This window comes from Carettochelys insculpta, chromosome 16 (genome assembly GCF_033958435.1).
Source record: "Carettochelys insculpta isolate YL-2023 chromosome 16, ASM3395843v1, whole genome shotgun sequence".
NCBI lineage: Eukaryota > Metazoa > Chordata > Testudines > Carettochelyidae > Carettochelys > Carettochelys insculpta.
This window is the reverse complement of record NC_134152.1, coordinates 31,544,774-31,566,770: the sequence shown is the minus strand read 5'-3', so window position 1 is coordinate 31,566,770 and position 21,997 is coordinate 31,544,774. Positions and strand designations below refer to the sequence as shown.

Genomic DNA, 21,997 nt, shown 5'->3' with positions numbered 1-21,997 from the left:
AAGCTCTGCAACCAGCTCTGCTCAGCAGTTAATTGACGAAGGCTGGATGAGACCATTCTGACCCTCTGCGGGGCCCAGGCCGGAGAGCTCCACCCGGTGCGGGATAGGTGCCTGAGGGCCTGAGCAATGGGGCAGTGCAGCTCAGAGACCTGCTGGAGCGTAGTCCTTGAGTTCCAGCGTAGGCCTGGCAGGACGGAAAGGAGGACAGCCAGCAGTGATTCTCGGGGGAGGTGGGTAAGGAATCTGCGCAGCAGCACTGCAAAGCCTGTGCGGGTCGGACCCATGGGTTGTAATCCAGACTGTACCAACCAGATCCCCTGTTCTGGTGCGCCGCGTGTGGGGCCCTTCAAGGTGGCACCGTTAAAGAGAGGGGTTCTGTTTTTCTGTGCCTGAATACGAGAGGAGCCCCCGGCCCCTCACTGTAAGAGACAGAAGCTTGCCCCTCCTGCTTTTCCTGTGCCCTCCCCACATACCTCCCCCATTCTGCTGTCCTGGCCGTCCCCTGTTAGCCAAGCAACACCTTCCACCTCAGAGGTGGAGCTTGTCACTGGGCTTTGTCGTTGACAGGCCTCTGGCATCTTCTGGGTGAGAAAGGAACCCTGCAGCGTAGTTGCGTTACCTCGGTTTTCTACGCCGAGAGGCTAAGGGACAGAGACGACAAGAGAGTTAGGAAATCGGTGGCAGAACTGCTGGGTCCCAGCCTGCCTCTGTTAGGCCATCAGCTCTCCAGCGCTCGCGAGACCAGGGCAGGGCTCTGCGGGTTCCTTCTGTCTGTCCCACAGAGCAATCAGCCACGCGTGCCCTGTGGGTGTGAGGGACTTTAAAAAAAAAAAAAAAAATGGAAAGTTGTGGGTGATGGATAGTATTATGGGATGGCGAACGTCGCATGCTGGGAACTTGGCCCTGGGTTTCCGGCGGTCCCTGGACAAGTCGTCTCCGTCACACCACATGCGTTGGACGGTGGCATGTGGTGGCGATGTGCTTCATGCGTGGTATTGATTCCAGCCCCCCCGGCAGCCCAGGGGGCACACACGTGAGCAATGTACCAGCCAGGGTACCAGTCACTTGCTGCGACCCCCCCCCCTTGGTAGGGGTGGCATTCAGACCCTTTGGGACCCTTGAGGACAAAGTCCTTCTGTGCATGTGCAAAGCTGTTGTGCTGCTGGAACAAAGCCACGTGCTATGGAGACCAGACGTGGTCCCTCCCCTGCAGGACGGGTGTTACCACCCTTAGGCCCCACGCTGCAGACATGGGCTGCTCCTCGAGCGACCAGAACTCCTCCCTCTCCTGGTGGCAGTAGTAGGGCTCCTATCCACTGGGGCCACTCCCTGCAGGGCATCGTGGCATTTCATGGCCTGCTTCAGTGCTTGCCTTACTGCAGGGCCAGCGGACAGCACTGAAGCCGTGTGCCAGGAAATAGAAACGCTCTGCAGAAAGAGACAGAAAGTGACTTTGCCCAGGGGGTGAAGGACCCTGCCGGGGCGTGCACAGAGCTGCAGTCAGTCCGTGCGAGCACAGTGCGCTCGCTAACAAAGCCCTGCTTGTGTTGCTAACTTCCAGGACTATTCATTGCAGGTCTCTAAAGGGAAGCCATGCCTGGGTGTTGGCCCTGTAACCCTTCCGTGCCTCCACGCCTTTCCTCTCCTGTCCCCCTTGGCTTTGCCATGCCAGGCCCAGTGATCTAATGACAAACACCAGCTGACATGTTTGCTGCCTCTGCTTGCTCGGTCTCTTGCCACCGGCCCTCCCGGGGCCGTGTCAGGCTGTTTGCAGGGGGGCTAAAAATAGAGCCTGGGAGGAGAAGAACTATAACTGGCTACTTACCTTCCACCCCAGGGTGAGGGGCATTCAGATAAGATCTGACCCTCCAGCCCTATGTGCAGGAGGAAGGTGGCATTCTGGCAACGTGACCCAGTTGCTTGTTGTTTGCGGGGTGATGGGGTAATGTGCGTATTTATAGCTTGGGGTGCTGCGGGGGTTGCTTTGTGGCAGCGATGTGCTTTAAAGGGGATGGAGGCCAGGAAAAGATTCCCTGCCGGCTGTGCTGTTTCCTTGCCCTGGGGCTCTCTGAGCCGTCCCCTGCAGTGTTTCCCCTCTAATTTTTTCCATCCCTGGGGGGAACGAATTTCGTTGTGTGCACCCAGGCGTGTGTGGATGGGCATCCCCCAGGGACACATGCTGCCCTGCAGATCAGCTGGGCAGCACCTGAGACTCTCCGGCGCGGCTGCCCAAGTGCTCACAGGGGGAACGCTGGTCCCAGTGCAGGACTACGTACCGCCCCCTTACGTTTAGGGGTACAAGATGCTGCTGAGTTGCACTTGCCACCTGGTTTTGATTTGACGGACCGATGGAGCTGGCTGGACAGACACGTCCCCTGGCTCTCTGGCAGATGCCTGCAGCTCCGTTCCCCTCTGTGCTGTTGTAGGACCGTCCCAACAGTCCCTTGCCTTCCCTGGGGTGTTCAGGGGGTGTCTTGCTTTGGCTGCCCATGACGCAGAGGCTGTTGTGCTGCCTGCGCACCAGAGGGGAGCAGCAGGAGGGAGGGAGAATGCCTGGGTGGAGAGGGAGCAGCGACTGTCCAGTGTATCACGCCGACCAATAACGTGCAGTGTGGTCCCTGCGTTATCTCTAGCCCAGCCCTGTCGGGCACCGGTGCCGTAGCGTGGAGGGGGTTAGTCACCCTGCAGCCTGACGGGGCAAGGAGGGGAACCTGGCAAGCTGTAGGGAGGATGATCCCAGCAGAACACTGTGCTGGGAGCTCTCGGTGCCCTTCCCAGGGAAGGAGCCAGTGGCTTTGGGAGTGGTTTATGCAAATGGCCCGATAAAGGGATGGACCGGTGCACTCACTGAATGGCTGTTCCAGAGGCTGTGTGCTTTCCCCGGTGGGAGAGTTGTGATTTGGACCGGGCTCCGGTCAGCCTGACTGTTTGCTGGCCCTACCCCCATCCCCGTCCCCCTTCTTCCAGGACGCCATGCGTTGCAGGGGAAGTGGCTGGCGTCTTCCTCTGCTGGGCAGTGCACACCTTGAGGCTGAGCTCCGGCATGGAACTCCCCTGCTTCCAGGACCATGCGGCGGCCAGGCCGCTGGCTTTAGCAGACAGCGTTCGGCGTTAAAAGGCGACCGGCTGAGAGCTCTCCTCTGACCATTACGCAGCCTGGTGGCTAAAGCAGAGCAGGCTCTTTCTGGCAGCCGGCCATCAGCCGCATCCTGGGTGGTGCTGTTCGGCACCCAGCACTGTTCCTGCTGCGCTCTGGGTGTAACTGTCAGGCGTTGTTAAGCAGAGCCCCCCTCTTACCTTACCCGCCCTTCCACAGGGGTCCACGTTGACTCCTGTGTAAATAGTTGATTTCCTGCAGACCGAAGCAAAACTCGGGGACTGTTCCAGTCCTGCCTGGCAAAGGGAGGGCAGCAGCTGGCTGCAGGGAGTGGCACGCAGTGTCCTTGTGCAGTTGTTGGGGCCGGGAACCGGTCGATCTCTGTCGCACTGAACTGGGGTGTGAATAAATCAGGGGTACAAGCCAGCCTGTGAACACGGAGCGGAGGGCAAATGGAGCTGTGGGGGTTGACTTGAGACTGGGAATGAGCATGGGCACGTGTGCCCTGGGCGGCCCTGGGCAAGTCACTTAGTCTGCTCTGGGCTTCGGTTCCCTGTTAGTTGGGGCTCGCGTGTCGCTACCTCATGGGGGTGTTGCAAGGATCAAATCCATTTGCAGCTGTGAGGTGCATAGATACCCCCAGCCCCTCCTGGAGGGGGGCAGTTGTCACAGGAGCCATTGATTCAAAGGGGCCAAGGGCTCCTGGCTGCCGTTAATGTGGCAGCTGCAGCAACCAGAGCCCCAAACCCTTTAAATTGTTATGGGACCAGGGCACTGGGTGACTCTGGGAAGGGGGGCCCAGGGCCGTGCTCCAGGTGGTGCTGAGAGCTGCTTGCCCCAGCCCCACCCCTTCTGCATGAGGCCCCGCCCCTTCTGGCGGGTGGAGACTCCCTATTCCCCCTTTGCTAGGAGCCCATGGAGGCTGTTGGCTGTGCTGGATACCAGGGTAGCGATGGCCATTTAATACCTAGAGGGAAGCTAGGAGAGCCCTGCGGTGGGTGAAGACGATACCCTACCATCAGCAGTGGCCATGCAAGTGTCCTATGTCACCAGCTCCGTTTCCCCATTTAAATCCTGCTTTGTACCCGAGCAAGAGCTGTCATGTAACACCTTGATGGTGCAAAGAGCAGAAAGGGGTGTCTGCCTGTCCTGCTCCCCACGGTGTATAAAGGTGGTCAGGAAGGTGTGTTTTAAAACAACTCCCCTTTTAGAGAGCTCAGGAGCATCGAGTCTAGTCTTCATCTCTTTGGAGGGGGCTCCGTTGGGTGACTCTTGGTGGTGCTGGAAGCTGTCCCAGCTCATGGTAGAAGGGATGAATGGAGCAGACACTTTCTTTTAGATGTTAAATGCAACGAAGTTGAACAGTCTCAATAAAAAGCCCTTCCTTAATTAGCCAGCTTTCACTTCATCAGTAGGAGGCTCATTACAGGACTTGCTAGACTGGATCAGACCATCGGGGTCCAACAAAGGCCAGAGGCAGGTATATCAGAGCAAGGTGCAGGAAACCCCCTAGGAGGCAGTCGGGGGTTAATCTGCCTCAAGGAAAGCTGTTGCAAGCCTCAGGACAGGGTGGTGTAGTTCCCAGCGTGCTGGTGGGGGTCACACCAGAGTCCCAAGGATGACCTGTGGGTTTCCTGTGCAATGCCCGATGGGGTAGGGCAGCTTTCAGCTCCGGCAGCTGCTTGGGTGGTTAAAGGAGTAATTTGTGTCCTGAAACTTCTCAGCCACTGCGGAACTGCCTTGTAGCCATAATTCTGATCCTGAGGTGTGTGTTTACCGAGAACATACGCTGCCTCCTGCAGTAGCAGAGAGGCTGGGAAATTGTTTTAGTGGCATATGGCCCAGCCAGTGCAGGGAACAACCCAGCATTGGCCCCCCACTTCACCAGCTGCAGCTCACACTCAGCATGCCTAGGGACTCATGCCAGGTGATGTTCAAATATTGATTGGTCCCAGTAACCTTGGACGTAACGTCACAGGAGCCGGATGGAGGAGACTTTCTCTGATGCCCTGATTTCAGGTTTCACTTCAGTTTGCTGGATGTCATTAGTCCTGATGGGTCTTCCTTTGGCCTGGTCGCTTCTCCTGTGCAGTGGCAACACATGCGGAACAGCTCTTAGCAGCCCATTGCCGGGTTTCCAGCATGGGTGGATGTGTCTAATGGAAGCCCCATGGAGTTTCTGCTCTTAGAAGAGTTGTGGTGGGACACAGGAAAAGTGGGCTTAGCGTTTTTTGGAAGGGGTCCTGTGGCAGCCTCCCCAACTCATGTCCAGCTAAAGGAGGCTGTTGTTTGTCTGATCAAATTCAGTAGGTAGGAAACCTGGGGCCAAAAATTACTTGAGCCAAAGGTGTAACTTCATGAGCTGTGCACAGGCAGCAGCCTGCGCTAGGCCTGTAGGACACCTCTAGAGGGAACCTTGGCCAACTTTAACCACTGTGTTACTGTCCCAGCAAAGGGAATGGCTGGGGTGGAGTCTTCCGGTCAAGGCTCATTTGCGTCTATTTCCATGGTATGGTAGGGGGCGTGGGATGAAGAGGAAGGGATTATAGCTGCTCAGGTCTTAGTCACGTGTTATCTATTTCCTGTCAGTGCTGTTGCAGAGGGTAATGTGCCCTCTCTCTCTCTCTCTCTCTCCCCCTCAGAACTTCGAAGTGGAAGCCGATGACTTGGTGACTATTTCGGAGCTGGGCCGTGGGGCCTATGGTGTGGTGGAGAAAGTCCGGCACGCGCAGAGTGGCACCATCATGGCTGTCAAGGTGAGAAAAGGCTGCTGGGGTCCCCTGCAGTGGCATGTGAGGAGCCAGAGGACAAGGGATGGTTCCTCTAGAAACCCAGTTCAGCTCCTGTTGGAGTCAGTGGAAGCCAAGCGACTCCGCTGGCCATTGGGTTGAGGCCCCGTCCCCGGGAGAAGAGCTCCTTGGGTACTTAGACATGAACAGGACCCTGCTAGCTCCAGGCGGGACCCCAGAATTCCGTTGCTGCCGTTGGATTATGGGATGCACATAAGAGGCGAGGAGGACGGCATGAGCAGAACCCACCTTCCTGTAGGTGGCAGAGCACCACTGCTGCAAGAAGCAGACTTCGAAACCCTGCCCACCTTGTTCTTGCCATGTTGGCCACTTGGACCTGCCACGTTGGCCACTTGGATGTCCAATGTCCGTTCGAGTGCTGCCGTGCTTCAGTATCTGCCAGGGATTTACCAATGGTAGCGGAAACGCTAGTCCCCTTGGGGTACCCAAATATGCATCCTAGAAATTGGGGACCTAGGCATCTACCCGGCTTAAGGTGTGGGGCAATTCCATGCACCTTCGGCACTGCAGATGCAAAATGAAAGGCCCAGTGAAGGCTAGGATAAAATGCAGCCCTTGAAGCAACAGGCATGTAGTGGGAGGTCTAAAGTGTTGTGCACGGGTCTGAGAGCTTAACCATTGGCTAACAACTTTCCTTTCTCAGAGAATCCGTGCGACCGTGAACACCCAGGAGCAGAAGAGGCTGCTGATGGACTTGGACATCTCCATGAGGACTGTAGACTGCTTCTATACAGTCACCTTCTACGGAGCCCTTTTCAGAGAGGTAACAGGTGGCATTAGACGTGGCACGCTCGGACGGTTCGGTTCCCAGCTGGCTTATGGGAGGGGTTGAGAAGGTTTCTTGAAGAAACCCACATCCAGCCTCTCATGGCCATTCTGCGAGGGCTGTTTGAGTGGATGGGTGGACACCACCATGGCACAGATCCATCAGTTTTCCAGTAAACTCTTGGCCACCATGTTGCATGCACCAGGAGCCAGTGAGACTGGGAGGTAGGCAGTGTTCCCTCTGATTTTTTCCATTATTCGTGGAATAAATTTTATCTGCACCTAGGCATGTGCAGCTGTGCACCACCAACAGAAGCAAACGCTGCCGGCTGTGGGCGCTCTGCTAATCAGCTGGCAGCACCTGAATCTCTCCTGGGCAGCTGCCCAAACACTCCGCTTACAGGGAACGCTGGTGGTGGGGAGCGTCTCTCCTTCCCGCCACGGTCCCACCTCCATGCCAGGGCTCTGATTCAGCACCCGTTGGGAATCTGTCCATCCACTCCACTGTACTGCGGACCCAGCCCTAAATCAGAAACCATTGTACGGCAATTTCAACGGTGTTTGTGTGGCTTTGGTCTGTGTGTCATCATGCCTCCCATCCCCCAGGCATGGGATCTCCCAGTGGGTCGATGAAAGGGAGTTCCTCCTTCTCCTCTTCCTCACAAGCTGCTTCTCTCCTCGTTAGGGCGACGTGTGGATCTGCATGGAGCTGATGGACACCTCCTTGGATAAATTCTACAAGAAGGTGCTGGAGAAGAAGAAGACGATCCCTGAGGATATCCTCGGGAAGATCGCCGTGTCTGTGAGTGGCCGACTTTCCACTGGAGAACGCCCGGGGCGTCCTTCAGTGGGGTCCCCCTGCTGACTGCACCTGGCTCTGAGCTCACACTGACGCACGCCGCACACACCTAAGCATTGTGACTTTCGTATAGCCGCACAGAGACTGTGTGTTGCCGGCTCTGTTGCCTTGAAGCTCATAGTAGCAACCTGTTTGTGCTCGTTTAGAAGCCGGGGGCAGTTCTGCAGAGAGAGGCTGATGCTGTGAGGGTCAGTGTGTCTGACAATTTCTCTCTCTTCTGATCCCTAGATCGTGCGAGCTCTGGAGCATTTGCACAGTAAACTCTCCGTGATTCACAGAGGTAAGTGCTGGGTCATTAGGATTATGTGCTTGCACAATTCTTTCTCCTTCATATCCATCTTAGAAGGGCCCAAATCCTGCAGGCTACTGGGTGTGTCTGGCTCTTCAATTCCTTTTGCAGATGGTTCTCAGAATCTCATGATAAGCCTTAAACCTCGGGGGCTGACCCGCTGGGGTGTTTTGGATGCACTGACGTTCCTTATAATCCAGCACACGATTCTGGACCTTTTCTGCTTCCCAGTTTGAATGTGTAATAATTGCATTTTCACATACTTCCGACTCTTGCTGCCTCAGCTCTTGAAGAATGAGCATAAATTGCAGAGCACTGTTAGAAAAATCCCCTCAGATTTCTTGCAGCTGGCCGAAGGTTGAAGGATGAACTCGTGGCTAAAACTCTGGAGCTGCAAGTCAGGAGACCTAGGTCCTGTTCCTAGCTCTGTTGTAGCAGACGAATAACCTTGGTCAAGTCACTTAAGCTGCCCACACTTCAGGTTCCGCATCAGGGGAGATCTGTCTGCTGGTTAGGGAGGTAGAGGCCTAGGTCATTGTCCTGGGGTGTAAGGTGCTGTAGAAGTGCCAAGTGTACTAAAAATAAGAGTGTGATATTAAAATCTACTATCCAAGAGGGTGTTGGGTTCTGGTCTTGTTTCCTTCAGTTTATCCCCTCTCCCTTGAGTTCTGCAGTGTCTCTAGCAGCTAGACCATTCGCTTCCTGGTTTTAAGCCTCCTTAACTCTGTAGCCTACTTCTTCTGTGCTTTCTAAACTGAAGGTATAATCGGCTCCCTCTCTGTGATCCTGTTAGATGTGAAGCCTTCCAATGTTCTCATTAACAAGGAGGGGCACGTGAAGATGTGCGACTTCGGAATCAGCGGCTACTTGGTGGACTCGGTTGCTAAGACCATGGATGCTGGCTGTAAACCCTACATGGCTGTAAGTGTGTGCAAAGGCACGAGGGTGTCTGGCATCTTGAAACTGCCGTGAGCAGTCTGGGGATGGGTCTGTCCCCTTCTTAGCTCCTGATTTCAAGTGGGAACAGAATGGGGTTGTTCAGACACAACCCGCCTGCCCTGAAATTGAACGGGTCACAGAATGTTCTCTAGAGGCTCTGGCATTTCAACGCTCAGTTTAACTTGAAGCATGTCGCTGTCCCTGCATGAGTCATGGCCCGTCTGTGTAATTGAGCCAGCAGGGTTCTTCACCTAGTTAAGCGTGGGCTGTATCGGATTGGGCAGAAAGCGCAGTCACTGTCACCCAGGCTGCCTCCCTGCGGTCTTCCGGCCACAGAATAGCACAGGTCATCAGCTTAGCAGCCTGGCTGCTGGCAGAAGTTGCCTCTCGTCTGGCTGACTCCTCATTGGCTAGAAATACCACGTGCTGACGTTTCTCGTTAGTGAGCTAATTAAGATTGCGTCACTGTGTTGCCTTGTCCTCCCAGCACCCCTCATTATCCGCCTGTTGTCTGCTTATATGTGTAGATTGTAAGCTCTCTGGGGCTGGCATTGTCCTTTTTCTCCCATGTCTAGTGCTGTAACTGCCACCATATCTGTTAGCACGGGTTGAACCTCTCTAGTCTGGCACCGTCAGGACCTGTCTTGTGCCAGATGAGAGAATTTGCCAGACTACAGGAGGTCAGTATTATTTAGTCCAGGGTTTCCCAAACTTTATATAGTTGCAACCCGGGTTTTTTCAGTATTTTTTTTGCAGCACAAAAATAGAAATGCATTTTAAAAAATGATTGAAAAATGAATAAATTTTCACTGTTTACTATTTATTCACAATAATAGTACATAATAATATAAATCTTGATGTAAAATACTTAAGTGCCTAACTTGTTTTTATCTTAATTATGCGGGAAAATACAAAATGTACCAAATTAATAGGATTGTGCGTGATAAGCTGTATATTTTCCAAGGACTGGTACTGGGCCATGGACCACACTTTGGGAAACGCTGGCCTCGCACAGTACCAACACTTCCACTGCTTCCTGGGCTCTTAAAAGACATTTAGGGGTAAATTACAGCTAAATAACAGCACAGAACACTGAGAGCCAGGCCTGGTGTAAGCCAACTTTATGGAACTGCAGGAAACTTGGCCACACCCATCAGTAGTGGTGGCCAAAATCGTGCTGGATTATGGATGTTGTCAGATAAGAGTTCTGGATTAGAGAGGTTCAGCCTGTACTTGGCAGTTGCAGGAGACGCTGTCTGCAGGAGTGGGAATCTGGGGAAGGAAGAACAAAGTGATTTAAGATTCCATGGAGATATACCTGTCCCACAGAGCTGGAAGGGACCTTCAGAGGTCATTGAGTCCAGCCCCCTGCCCTCACAGCAGGACCGATCATCATCCCTGACAGCATTTTTTTTTTTTAAATCTGTTTGCTCCATGTCTCTAAATGGCCCCCTCCAGGAGTGAGCTCACAACCCTGGGTTTAGCAGGCAAATGCTCAAACCGCTGAATTGTCCCTCCCCCACAAACTTGAATAAGGCCAATCAAGACATTTGGAGGAGATACCCTTTCCTGAGGGGAGCCTATTGCTAACATCAGCCGCTGGGCAGCTCACCCCGGGTGGCTTTTGTAGTGCAGGATGTAGGCTGGAAGGCGTTTGTCTGTCTGTCTCTTCTATGCTGGGAAAAAGATTGAGTTGCCCTAACTTCCGTCTTGTTGCAGCCAGAGAGAATCAATCCGGAGCTGAACCAGAAGGGATACAACGTGAAGTCTGATGTGTGGAGTCTTGGCATCACCATGGTAATGGGGCTGGTGCTCCGGGTTCGGTGTGACAATGTGGGGCCGGGCAGGGCGCCGCTCACTCTGGTCAAAGCGCTTTGGAAACTGCCACCCTAGGAGAGAACAGCCCTGTAGGGGCCACATCCAGAGGCCTTACTCGGGCCAGCTCCTGCTCACGTTCACAGGAGCAGGACTGGATGAGGGGCCTCAGACTGCCATTCTCTGAGCTTTGCCCTGCGTGGTTTTCACAAGTGCATTGTGCAGTATCGGGTAAACTCAGAGCCCCTCCCCTGCTCCAGAGGGTCTTAAGTCCCTGGCCAGGCAAATGAAAGTGTCCTGCTGGGCTGTGGGCGCCTTCGGTCCAGGCTGGCTCTGCTGATGAGAGTGGTGGGGCTGCTTATGTGAAGCCAGGAGCCAGGCTTTTAATGCACGTTGATGGCCCTGCCCGCCCTCTAGTTTCCCCCTTGGGCCAGTTGGGGGCCTGGTTTCCATAGTGCATTATGAGGAAGATAAGTCAGTTTATACCTACATGGCAGCCTTTCTGCCAGCACAGCTGTTGGTGCCATCTGCCTGGCCGCTGCAGCAATGCATTCTGGGAATATCCATGCCACTGAGCAGTAGGGGGCATCCTGCAGCCTGTGGACCCACTGCTTGTCCCCCCGCCCCGCCATGCCTCCACGTGTTGGAGACCCGCACTTCTCCTTCCCCTCCCTCCTAGCCCGTACAGAGCATCGTGAATCTGGTCGCTGGTGTTCCATCCCTGCCTCTCCCCTTCCCTGCCGCAGCCAGAACGCTGCAAATCCTCCGCCGGCAGCTGTTCGAGCAACAGGAGGGCCAGGGAAGAGCTGGAACGGGGCATTAATCAGTGGATTTGCGGCGCTCGGACAGCGCTGGAAGGGAGCGGGAGGGAGTAGCCAGTGGGGGGCTCCGGCGCCCCAGTGTGCGGGAGGGGGAGGGCGCAGGTGGAACCCTGGTGGGCCATGGGTCGCTGTGGCCCCCTGATGTGAAGGAGGGCTGCTCCTGTGGCCTTCTCACCCTTCGTGGCTCTCCAAGGGTGGTCCACGACCATTGTGCAGGTGGGGACTGTGGGCCGGGATTTGCTCCTGCCCCTGCCGGCCCGTCCCGGCTCTCCAGCCCTCCTCCCCTCCCCCGTTACAGCTGCGAATCTGGTGTTATGCTTCGGTGCAGTTGTGAGCAAACTTTTTATGCTGTTTTTCCCCCCCACCCCGCTTGCCGATCTGCAATTAGCTGCCCCCCCGGCCCCCCCCAACCTGTGGGAGGAGCACAGGAAGGGATGTGGGTGTGGGTGCGCTCTGGTCAGGGGCTCAGGCACTGGGTGAGCAGCAGCTCCTTATGGGGGAGGGGGGAAGTGCTACAGGGCCAGACCAGGTGCAGTGCCCGGGGGGGGAGCCCAAGCACCGTGCTGGGACATCCCCCAGCCCCCCACTGCCGGGAAGCAGCTGCCTCAGCCTGGCAGCGGGGCAGGTACCACAGGTGCACGTGCCCTCTCTCCCTGATTGGCCCAGCACCATCAGCTACCTGATTGGCCCAGCCCCAGCAGCTCCCTTCCCAGCCCCGCAGCTTCTGCTGCATTGCCACCCCCCTGCTCCAGTGGACTACTAGGACTAATTTGCTATGTAAGTACTTGAGAGATGAGCAAAGGCATTTTGTCATCATGGGTGCTTGGCTGGTGGTGCACAGGAAGGTTTGCTTTGAGCAGGGCGAACCGTGGGCCAGAATGTTTGAGAGCTGCTACACCACACAGAGAGCTGGGAGGCAGGCAGGCCAGTTGCAAGAGAGCACAGCTTTGGGGGCCTGGGTATTGTGAGCTGCCCCGGTCTTAAGAGCTCTAGCCCAGGAGGATGCAGAACACACAGCTCTGATGATGAATTACGGTTAAATGACATGTGTGGACACTGGGAACTTTTCAAGGCAGTCACAACGCTATCTGGTTATGAATCTGATTCAGAGTAGCGGCGGTTTAAGGCAGTTTATCTAGCAAGTGTAAGAAGCTGCTGTTTTCAGGGAGCATCGGTCACCTCCTGGCCCCAATGGAGGGAGGAGCTCCTGACTCTTGGCTCAAAGAAGTTAAAGGCTGGGACGTGTTTTCTCCACTTGCAGGAGATGGAGAGGCTGAGTGGGTCGACTTTTTATTTTTTTGGTTTGGATTTCCTCCCCCCCCCGCCGTCAGGTTTTACCTGTAACATTCATGAAGTAGGCTTGTGCATACTGCAAAGAGCTACCTTGGCAAATGTTCTCTTCCCCAGCTGCCCCTCAAAAAACTCGAACCCCACAACAGCCTCTAATTCTTGCCCATTCTTCCTGTTTGATTTTGCGTCCAGTCTGGACCTGAGCTGATTGGACGCCTGCACAGCTGCCTGGAAAAGCGACCAGGCTTCAGTTTTCCTCCCCAAATGCAGGAAGCCGGCTGATGAGAGACTGTGGGAATGAGGAAATCGATCAGCTTCTTTAAAAGCCCAAGGGAAACTCCACTGAAATGCTGCCAGCAGACAGCTGATTTTTCACCCCAACCTGGGTGATTCTTACTAATGTCTTCCTCGGAGCTGGCTTCCTACTTTTGTAACCTCATGGGGCTTGATGACTTCAGACTAGCACAGTTTCAGTCCTGTTGGCTAGCACCAAATTGGGTCTTTCCGGGGTAGGTTGCGTGCAGTTTTCCAGCAGCAAGAGTCAGAACCCAGATTGCTCACCAAGCGTGAGACCAGCACCTCCTGGGCAGTGTTCACCATAAGCTGAGTGCTTGGGCATCTGCCCAGAAGAGATCAGGTGCCACCCGGCTGACTGGCGGAGTGCCCACCAGCAGCAGCCTGTGTTTCTATGGGTGATGTACATCTGCACATGCCTCAGTGCATATAATAAAATTTATTCTGAACATGGATGGAGAAAATTAGAGGGAACCTTGGTCCTGGGGCTGCTGCGTTGTGTGCCCAATGTCCCTGCCTGGGATCTGTAAAGAGCTCCTTGAGGGCTTGTTCCTGCCTTCTCATCCTTGCACATGCCCACATCCTCAGTGACTCTTCCACAGGTAACGATGGCTGCAGGAATGAATCCTTTGTAACAAGACGCCATCCCCTGCCACCCGGCGTTGCAGCACTATGTAGAATTTTTACAGGTCACCTCTCGTAGTACTTAAGGACATAAATGGCAGAAGCTAAACTTTGCACAACTTGCATCGGGTGGGGGCGAGTTGATTTAAATCATGGGTGTCCAACCTTTTCGCTTGCCTGGGCCGCATTGAGTGAAGAGGAATTGTCTTGGGCCACATATAAAATATATAATATAATTAACGTATATAAATCACATAATAATGTTAAAAGTTTACGATCTTGTGGGGCCGCATTACTAGCTGTCCAGGGCCGTGGGTTGGACACGCCTGATTTAAAACAAGGCCATTTAAATCATAATTTAACTCAACCCCCCGCCCAAAAAAAATCATTGATTTAAATCAAGTTACCAAAAAAGCTAAGACGGACTGTGCTTAGAGTGTGTTTATTTGGGAGTAAATCCCGTTGAACTTGTAACTGCTGACAGGTGGAAACAAACCGGGCACCTTGGGAGCTTAGAGCATGAGTCCCTATTGCTTGAGCTAAAAGCCAGTTGGCTGCTAGCTATGGCAGAAAAGGAGACTCATGCTTGCTTTCTGTAAATGGTCTAGGAAACCACACTCAGTAGGTGTGTGGGTTACAAACTTCCCGGCACTTCTCTTTCTTGGGAAAAGAAGCACAGAATGGGGTTTCCTTGGAAAAAACTGAGTTATGCTGAAGCAGAATAGGGAACAGACGTCAGGCATCACCATTATGGTGTGTGGCCGTGATGCCCCAAAAGAAGGGACCTGATTCATGAAATGTAAAATCAGAAAATGATGCTCAGTGGCAACCGGCAACTCTAGATTTCTCATACTGCAGCTTTCTGTATTGTGTACTTGAGTGATAGATTCTAAACCTCCTTCACTAATTAAACAAGCCATAACGATTAGCAAAGCGAAACCTTCTTTTCTAGCAACAGCCAACCCAGCAAACAGCTTGGGAATTTACTTGTCAAATCACAGGCAGCCTCGCTTTGACCAAGAAGGATTGAAATGAATGCAGGCCAGGGTGGAGGTGGTTGATGCTCCCGATTCTGGGCATAAGCCGATCACCAAATAAACATCTTTTCTCTGTGTGATCAGCGTTACATGGTGCCTCTGGGTGCCTGGAAGGATTCTGGTTTCCTCTGATGCATGCAGCTAGGCTGCTGCTAGAGTAAAGAGAGGGGAAGAAATTTAGTTCAAGTTGGCATAGCCAGCTTGGCTAACTGTCTTTCATTGGCTTTCCTATTCCCTGGGCTTTCCTTCTGTGTGGCAATTTGCCCTGTGAAAGATAGTATCAACCTTAGGAACCTGAAAAGATGCCCAGATCCCACACTGAAAATGGGCAGAGTAATGTTGAAGGGATGCCAGTAAAGCAGCTCAGAAATGCCTTGCATTTATCATGGAAAAAATCCTGTTTTCAGAGGGGCCTAGGAATATCTGTCTGAGAAGCCAAAACCTGAAGCGGGGAGGGGAGGGAGTTGTAGAAAAGCATTTTGGCTTCTAGTTTCACTTTTTGTAATGGAAAACTGGAAAATTTTGGCAGAAAATTGTCATTTTGATCAAAAAGCTCATTTAAAAGCATCGCCCTTCCCACCGCCACTGAAGCAGCGTGGACCGTTGGCTCCCAGTGTACTTGGCGGGGTCGTTGGTCAGAAGCTGGCGTATCAGATTACCGTATATCTATGAGTCCAAGTGGCAACCCGTGAGCCCATTGTGCTGTACAAACACAGAACAGAAGGTCCCTGCCCCAGAACTAGCAGGCTAAGTAGGCCAAGGCTGGAGAGCAGGTTGAGGACGTGGCTGTCCTGCAAGTCTGTGGCCTCACGTCTGTCTTCTTCCTCCCTAGATTGAGATGGCCATTCTCCGCTTCCCCTATGAGTCCTGGGGCACCCCCTTCCAGCAGCTCAAGCAAGTGGTGGAGGAGCCTTCACCCCAGCTCCCAGCTGATCGCTTCTCCAAGGAGTTTGTGGACTTCACAGCACAGTGGTGAGTGTCTAAGCTGAACCCCATCAAACTCGCACTGAGCCTGTGGTGGGTCCCCAAGGCTGAACACTTCTCTCCCATTTCAAAGCACCAAACTTACCTTTCCTCAGCCTCGGGACCCCCCCGCAAGTCCCTCCTGTCTCCTGTAATCCGTGCCACAAATGTGCCGCAGATGGGTTTGGGTTCCTGCCCTGATTCACTGGGCCGGCTGAAAAGGAACCACTTGCTCTTCCTCTTTGTGCGGTTCACATGGTTGGAATTTCAGGGGTGACCTGTCCGGCTGCAGAAACCCAGCCCAGAACAGCCCGTTGCAACAGCCTGGCACATCTGCTGTCCAACGCTGCCTTTGGCTGCTGCTTAGATCGGGGCGGCCAACCAGTTAGGGGCAAAGAGCCCCGTGGATAGAGCGCAAAGAACCACATGTTATATTTATCTCCCTAGATAGATAGAGAAAAGTAAATACATAATATGTGGCTCTCTGTATTCCTCTATCTATATAGAGAGAAAAATCAATATGTAATATGCGGATCAATGCCCTCCCCCAGAGCCAGGCACCTGCAGCTTCCTGCTCTAACTCAATCCCCTTCCCCTCCTCCAGAACCAGGCACCCCCCCCCGATCCTGCCTCTCACTCTAACTCAATGCCCCTGCACCAGAGCCGCCGCCACCACTGTCATGCACTTCTCCTGCCAAGCAGTGGGGCTCTTGCCCAGAGCGGTGGACAGCACGCGGCTCTGAGGAGGAGCTGCGTTTAGCGGCTCAAAGAGCCATGTGCAGCTCGAGAGCTGCAGGTTGGCCACCCCGGGCTTAGACTAACCTCAGGTGAAGGTTGAAACGTGGCTTTTGGAGGCTAACGCGCCTCTCGGCTGGGAGTCTTCACCAGTTTGGGGCGCGATTTGATGCGCGCCTAGAATCTGCACCGTAGCAGCCTTCAGCTCATAGCTGGGCCTGTGATTCTGGAATAGATATCGGCATGCAAGAGTAGTTCCGTCGGCTGGTGCCAAACCCTGCTATCTTGGGCACAGCTTGCTCCTGCTCTGGTTGTGTGAGGTGAAGGGCAAGGTTTTCATGTGACTGATTACCAGGCTGGGAATGGGTTTGCTGCTTTCCTATGTGCCTGCCTAATTCATTTCCTAGGCTCTCTGGTTTGAAGCTCATACAGGTTGAACCTCTGTAATCTGGAACACTCTCATCTGGCAACATCTGTAATCTGGCATGATTTTAGTGAGCTGGATGACCACTGATCATGGGTGTGGCCAAGTTTCCCGTGGTCCCATAAAGTTTCTTTACAGCCACCGGCCCTGGCTCGGTGTGTTCTGTGCTGTTATTTAGCTCTAACTTACCCTTAAATGTCTTCTAAGAGCCCAGTAAGCAGTGGAAGTGTTGATAATGCTGCTAGACAATATTGACCGCCCGTGGTCCAGCAAATTCTCTCATCTGGCACCAATCAGGTCCCGAGGGTGCTGGATTAGAGAGGTTCAGCCTGTACTTAATTCCCCTCAATTATATAAGAACTGGAGATGCTGGCTTAGAGGTCTCTCACTCCTGTCCCACCCTGAGATGCTGTGTAGCCCATGGGCAGCAAAGATAAAGCCACTGTGTCATGGACCATTTTTTTTTTTTTCCTATTTCAGCTTAAGGAAGAACCCAGCGGAACGAATGAACTATTTAGAACTTATGGTGAGCCTGGATTTTTAGTCTTCGATTTCTCACAATCGTAGCCTGTGACGAAACCTAAATGAATAGTTACTAAGTGTTAGACCAGGGGTCAGCAAACTTTCCGAGGCGGAGTGCTGAAATTTGACCTCTACGTATGGTCTGAGTGCCAGTGATACTTTTTAAAGTCACCAATAGTCCTACTTACAACGTCTTTGATAATAAATGCAGATGCAGGGCTTTACTGTTTGGGTGGCGGTTGGTAGCAGTAGCTGGTCTTTTGTTAACCCCCAGGCAACCTGGCTTTGAGCACGCTCCCAGCTGCATGGAGGAGGGGTGGGGCTGAATTCCCACCTTGTGTGCTGATGAAAATCAGCTCGTGTACCACTCCTGGCACCTGTGCCCGGGGCTGCTGACCCCTGGTTTAGACTCTGTGCAGACAACCCAGCCTAGTGTGAACTCTTGCTAAATCCCAAGTCAGTGATGTGGAACAAGAGCAGGGGAAACTGGCATATTGAAGTGTATGCCAGCCAGGTGCATTCAGCCTCTCTCTTCACCGTTTCTTCCATCACCTCCACCTGTGGCTGGTGTAGAACTGTCCCAGAGGCTGGTGTGATGGCTGCTGTTGTGGCCAACCCATCAGAGGTTGAACTGGGGACAGCCAGAGCTAAAAGCATGAACTGCTACAGCCCTAGCGGGGGATCTGAGTACCCAGATAATCTGCTGACCGGCACAGAGGAGGGCTTGCAGCACACGCTCAGCTAACCAAGCAGGATGCTGCTACCTGTCACTCAGTGTGGTTGAGTCATTCCCGGGTGTCCAACGTTTGTCCTAGACGTCTGTGTATACTGTGAAAGCCGAGGTCCCAAAGTGCGAAATGAATCTGTATAGCTCAGTGTTGTACTGAGATAGATTCATCCCTTGGTCTCAGACTTGGTGTCTGAAGGATCCGTGTACCATGGGGTTTCTAGTTGTATTTCCCTAGGGCTGCGTTTGTAGCAGAGAACCACCACAACATACTGCTGGCTATGTGATTCCTGCCAGGGATTGTGTTCGGTGTTCTGTCCTCACGCCCAAGCTGACGTTGGCCTGGTTCTCTCTGGCAGGAACATCCTTTCTTTACCTTGCATAACGCCAAAGAGACGGACATGGCCTCGTTTGTGACAGAGATCCTTGGGGAAGACTCCTAACTCGCCAGCCTCGCTGCCACCTACAGCCACTTTGAACCAACCTCCTGGCTTCCCTGCAGAAGAGCAGACGAGGGCTCGTGTTCATGGTGGTTGGCACAATTCGCATCCCCCGGCCTGCGTGCCTCTCCATGCCAGCTAGGCGTGGGTGCATTCTGGATTTGATCACCTGTGCACTGAAACTCACACAAAGGAAAAGACCTTTGAAATTGACACACGTAATCGACAGTGACTAATCCATGGGACAGAGCAGGCTCAGGAGGTTACGTGCTGGTGTCGAAGGTTCCTCTTCAGCTCTGCCTGGGGAACCAGACTCCCGGTGTCTGAACTGAGCAATCTGTTATGTCTGAGGTTGGGGTGGGGGGAGTGTGGAAGTGCCCTCCACCCCCTTGCCCTTTTGGTGTAGGCATGAAGGGTTCAGAGAATATTTGCACTTGCTCCCTCCACTGTGCAGCAAAGCCAAGTGATTCTGTTTTGCACTCTCCTGCCTCCATCCCTACCCCTCCAAGGCCTGGCAGGGGGTTTCTCCCCAGGCAATCGGGTCGGAAGGCACTCAAGCTGCTTCCATCCAAGTTCGGTCCTGTTCTGCCCTTCCTGCCAGGTGCCACGGCTGCCAGGATCCCCCAGGGCTGTGTTCAGAAATCTCTGCCCAGCCGCAGCTTGCTGCAGAGCGAGCAGGGGTGTCATGGCACGAGGATCAGATGTCTCTGTGGCATCCCAAGGCTGCCCCATGTCTGAGGCACACTTCCCTGCCCACAGCCCTGTTGGGACAAACCCGCAAACAGGTCAGGTCTGCCTCGACTGGTACAGTGATACCCGTACACCTCCGAAACAGCTTCAAACCATACCAGCTTGTTCTCAGCACCTGCGCCGCCTGGGCGGCTGCATCCCTGCCTCAGATCAGTGACCCTCTTCCCCACCTACACCAGCCAGTTACCCCTGTCCAAACAAACACGGACACATGGCATTAGGAGACAGGGTTCCATTTGCTGCCCCTGCTAATAAAATGGGCTGGGATTGGCTAGGCATTTAGGTGGCCAGTTCCCGCCTTATTGGCAGGCAGTGGTGTTTCAGGTGTTCATAGAAGCTAAGGATTTGCCCTCTTCCCGGCCCACTGCCTGGATCTGGACCCTCCCCCTCCTGGGGCTCAAGAACTGACCCAGCACTGTGATTTCTTTTGTTGTGGTTGGATTCTGAGGTTGTTTTATACCTATTTTGTCCCACGTTAACCAAAAAAAGATGTAAAGCCAATGATGTGTACAGGCAGTGTCGGTAATTGTACATTTGACGTGTGTATATATAATGAACTTTGTATCTCATTTCCTCGTTTTAATCGAGTTAGCTGTAAATTAAGCCCCAGCCTTGTGGGAGGAGTGGGGGACGCCCCCCTCCTTAACGAATCCACTGTGAAAATTGGAGGATGGGTCCCCCATCACCTCCCCGCAGCCATAGAGGCATTTGAATGGGCCAGGGGATGGCGAGGTTATTTAACTTCTGCTCTATGTGATCACAGAATGCACCTGGCCTACGTGGATGATGTTTTTATAATGGAATGAGTTTTCCAATTTGTTTTTCCCCATTTCTGGTGTGTGTACGCGCGTGTGTGTGTATTTTTTTTTTAAGTCACTGATGAATATACAAATGTATACATGGCAATAGGGTTTGGTGAATATGGCTAGCGACTTTCTGGGTCATAACAAGGCCTAAGAATTGTAGGTGTTGGGGGGATTGTTTTTTTTCTTAAATGCATCTTTTTAACTGAACCTCTTTAAGGCTGGAGCTTTGTATGCGGGAGGTCTGGGGCTCAGGGGCAACTCCAGTGACTTGTGCTCTGCCCTTTTACAAATCAGGCTCCCTGCATTCCTGGCTCTTGTGGTTCTGCTGCAGTCCAGCTAAGGGCTTGTCTCGTGTGGGAATTGACCGAAGTAGCTTCCCAGACTCCATCCTGCAACGAACCACTTTTAGTTCATCATAATTAATGCAAAGCAGTGCTATTATTCCAGGATAAGCAGTTCTTGGCAGAGTGTCCATCAGGTCACTTTATCGCAGAATAGCTTATTCTGCAGTGGCTAGTCCAGGGAATTTCCCTTTCTAGAATGTCCTTTCTACCACCAGCGCTGTTTACCAATTGGAGATGGCTGAGCCCTGTTCTGTGGTTAAAATACCCATTAGATTTACTCACACTTTCAGCTACTCCTTCCTCTAAGCCGTTCTGCAAACCGCCTGGCATTCTCGTGAGGCATATTATAGGTGGAACTCTACAGTCGTGGGACAGCAGCTTTGTATTTTTTGTAAAATACATAAAATGTATTTTTCCTTGTTGGTTAGTTGGGAATGTTTGATTTTGAGTTTTTGACTCTCCCCCCAGCCCCCGGGTGTTTTGTGGATTGTTTTTGGTTTATTGCATGGATTTTGGATGCCTTTCACCTCTCCTGACAAAGCTCTGGTTCTGCTTGCATTCCAAATGTCCTCCTTATGGCCTGGGCAGAGCTTTTCTTCCCCTTTTTGTATAGGGGGTGTCGCGTCTGGGAAGTGAATCTCACATCCTGCGATTGACTTGATGCCTGGGTATTGTTCTGCCTGCCTGCACCAGAGTCAGTCTTGGGCTAGTTGAATTTTATTTCAGCTTTACCATTCTGGTATGTGTCCTGGCTCTGTTGCTTACCCTTCCGAGATGGTTGGAAGAACTCCAAGTGACTGCTTGGAAGCCAGCTGAGCTTGGAGACAGCGTTGTTGCTGTGGTAGAGGGCCCTCTTACTTTGTGCTTATGAAAACAGTCTGTAACCATTAACTGGTGATTGTTTGCAATAAAGTAACACCCCAAACGAACTTAGCCTGAGCTGTCCTTCAAACGTCAACACTTGCTCATGCCAGCTGCCCCGACATCTGTCTTTATTTTCAGTCTTGGAGTTGATATTGAAACAAATGACACGTATTACAGGAACATTCCCTCCTGTTGGAGCCAGGCCCTGTGTGGCTAGGCCCTGTTCAGACATATACCAAAAGACAGCTGCTCCCGCAGAGGTTGTAGTCTTAGTTTAACACATGATAACATAACCGTGCAACAGATGGGGAAGGTCAGGACGACAGCAGTGTACACAGAGAGGTAGCCCTGTTAGTCTGCACTCCAGCGAAACAAAACGGCAGCAAAGTGATTTATTGGGCGGGGGGGGGCAGGTGAGCTTTCGTGGGACAGGCTCACTTCTTCAGCAGTGTGCGCAGTTAGGAGAGAGAACGGTCTGAGCAGTGCCACCTCGTGGATAGAGCACTAACATGGGATTGAGGAGACCTCTGTTCTGTCCCTGGCCCCCTGAGGAACTGTGGGCAAGTCCCCGTGCCTCAGTTTCCCCCCATGCAACGGGGATCGTGACTCTGCCCTCTTGCCGAAAGAAGTAGGGCTAACATACCCTGTATAACTGAACAACTAGCTGGTGGTATAAATCTTGTGCTATAACCTGAGTCCCAGCTCCTCCCTGAGCTGGCAGGGTGGGATCTTAAGCTGCTGAGAGGGAGGCCAGAGGTGAAGCAGGAAGACCCTGGCTGGAG

General features: G+C 53.0%; 1 protein-coding gene across 4 annotated transcripts in view; it reads left to right on the top strand.

The window, feature by feature from the left end:
* Positions 1 to 21,274, top strand: part of MAP2K3 (mitogen-activated protein kinase kinase 3) — a 57,092-nt gene extending 35,818 nt beyond the window's left edge. For all 4 annotated transcript variants that reach the window (XM_075010637.1, XM_075010635.1, XM_075010638.1 and 1 more), the window contains exons 5-13: positions 5,740 to 5,853; positions 6,551 to 6,670; positions 7,358 to 7,474; positions 7,760 to 7,811; positions 8,614 to 8,741; positions 10,479 to 10,556; positions 15,473 to 15,612; positions 17,243 to 17,288; positions 18,371 to 21,274. In XM_075010637.1, coding sequence (XP_074866738.1) covers positions 5,740 to 5,853; positions 6,551 to 6,670; positions 7,358 to 7,474; positions 7,760 to 7,811; positions 8,614 to 8,741; positions 10,479 to 10,556; positions 15,473 to 15,612; positions 17,243 to 17,288; positions 18,371 to 18,454 — 879 coding nt within the window. In that variant the 3' untranslated portion in view covers positions 18,455 to 21,274. The remainder of the gene's footprint in view (positions 1 to 5,739; positions 5,854 to 6,550; positions 6,671 to 7,357; positions 7,475 to 7,759; positions 7,812 to 8,613; positions 8,742 to 10,478; positions 10,557 to 15,472; positions 15,613 to 17,242; positions 17,289 to 18,370) is intronic.
* The last annotated feature ends 723 nt before the right edge of the window (positions 21,275 to 21,997 follow it).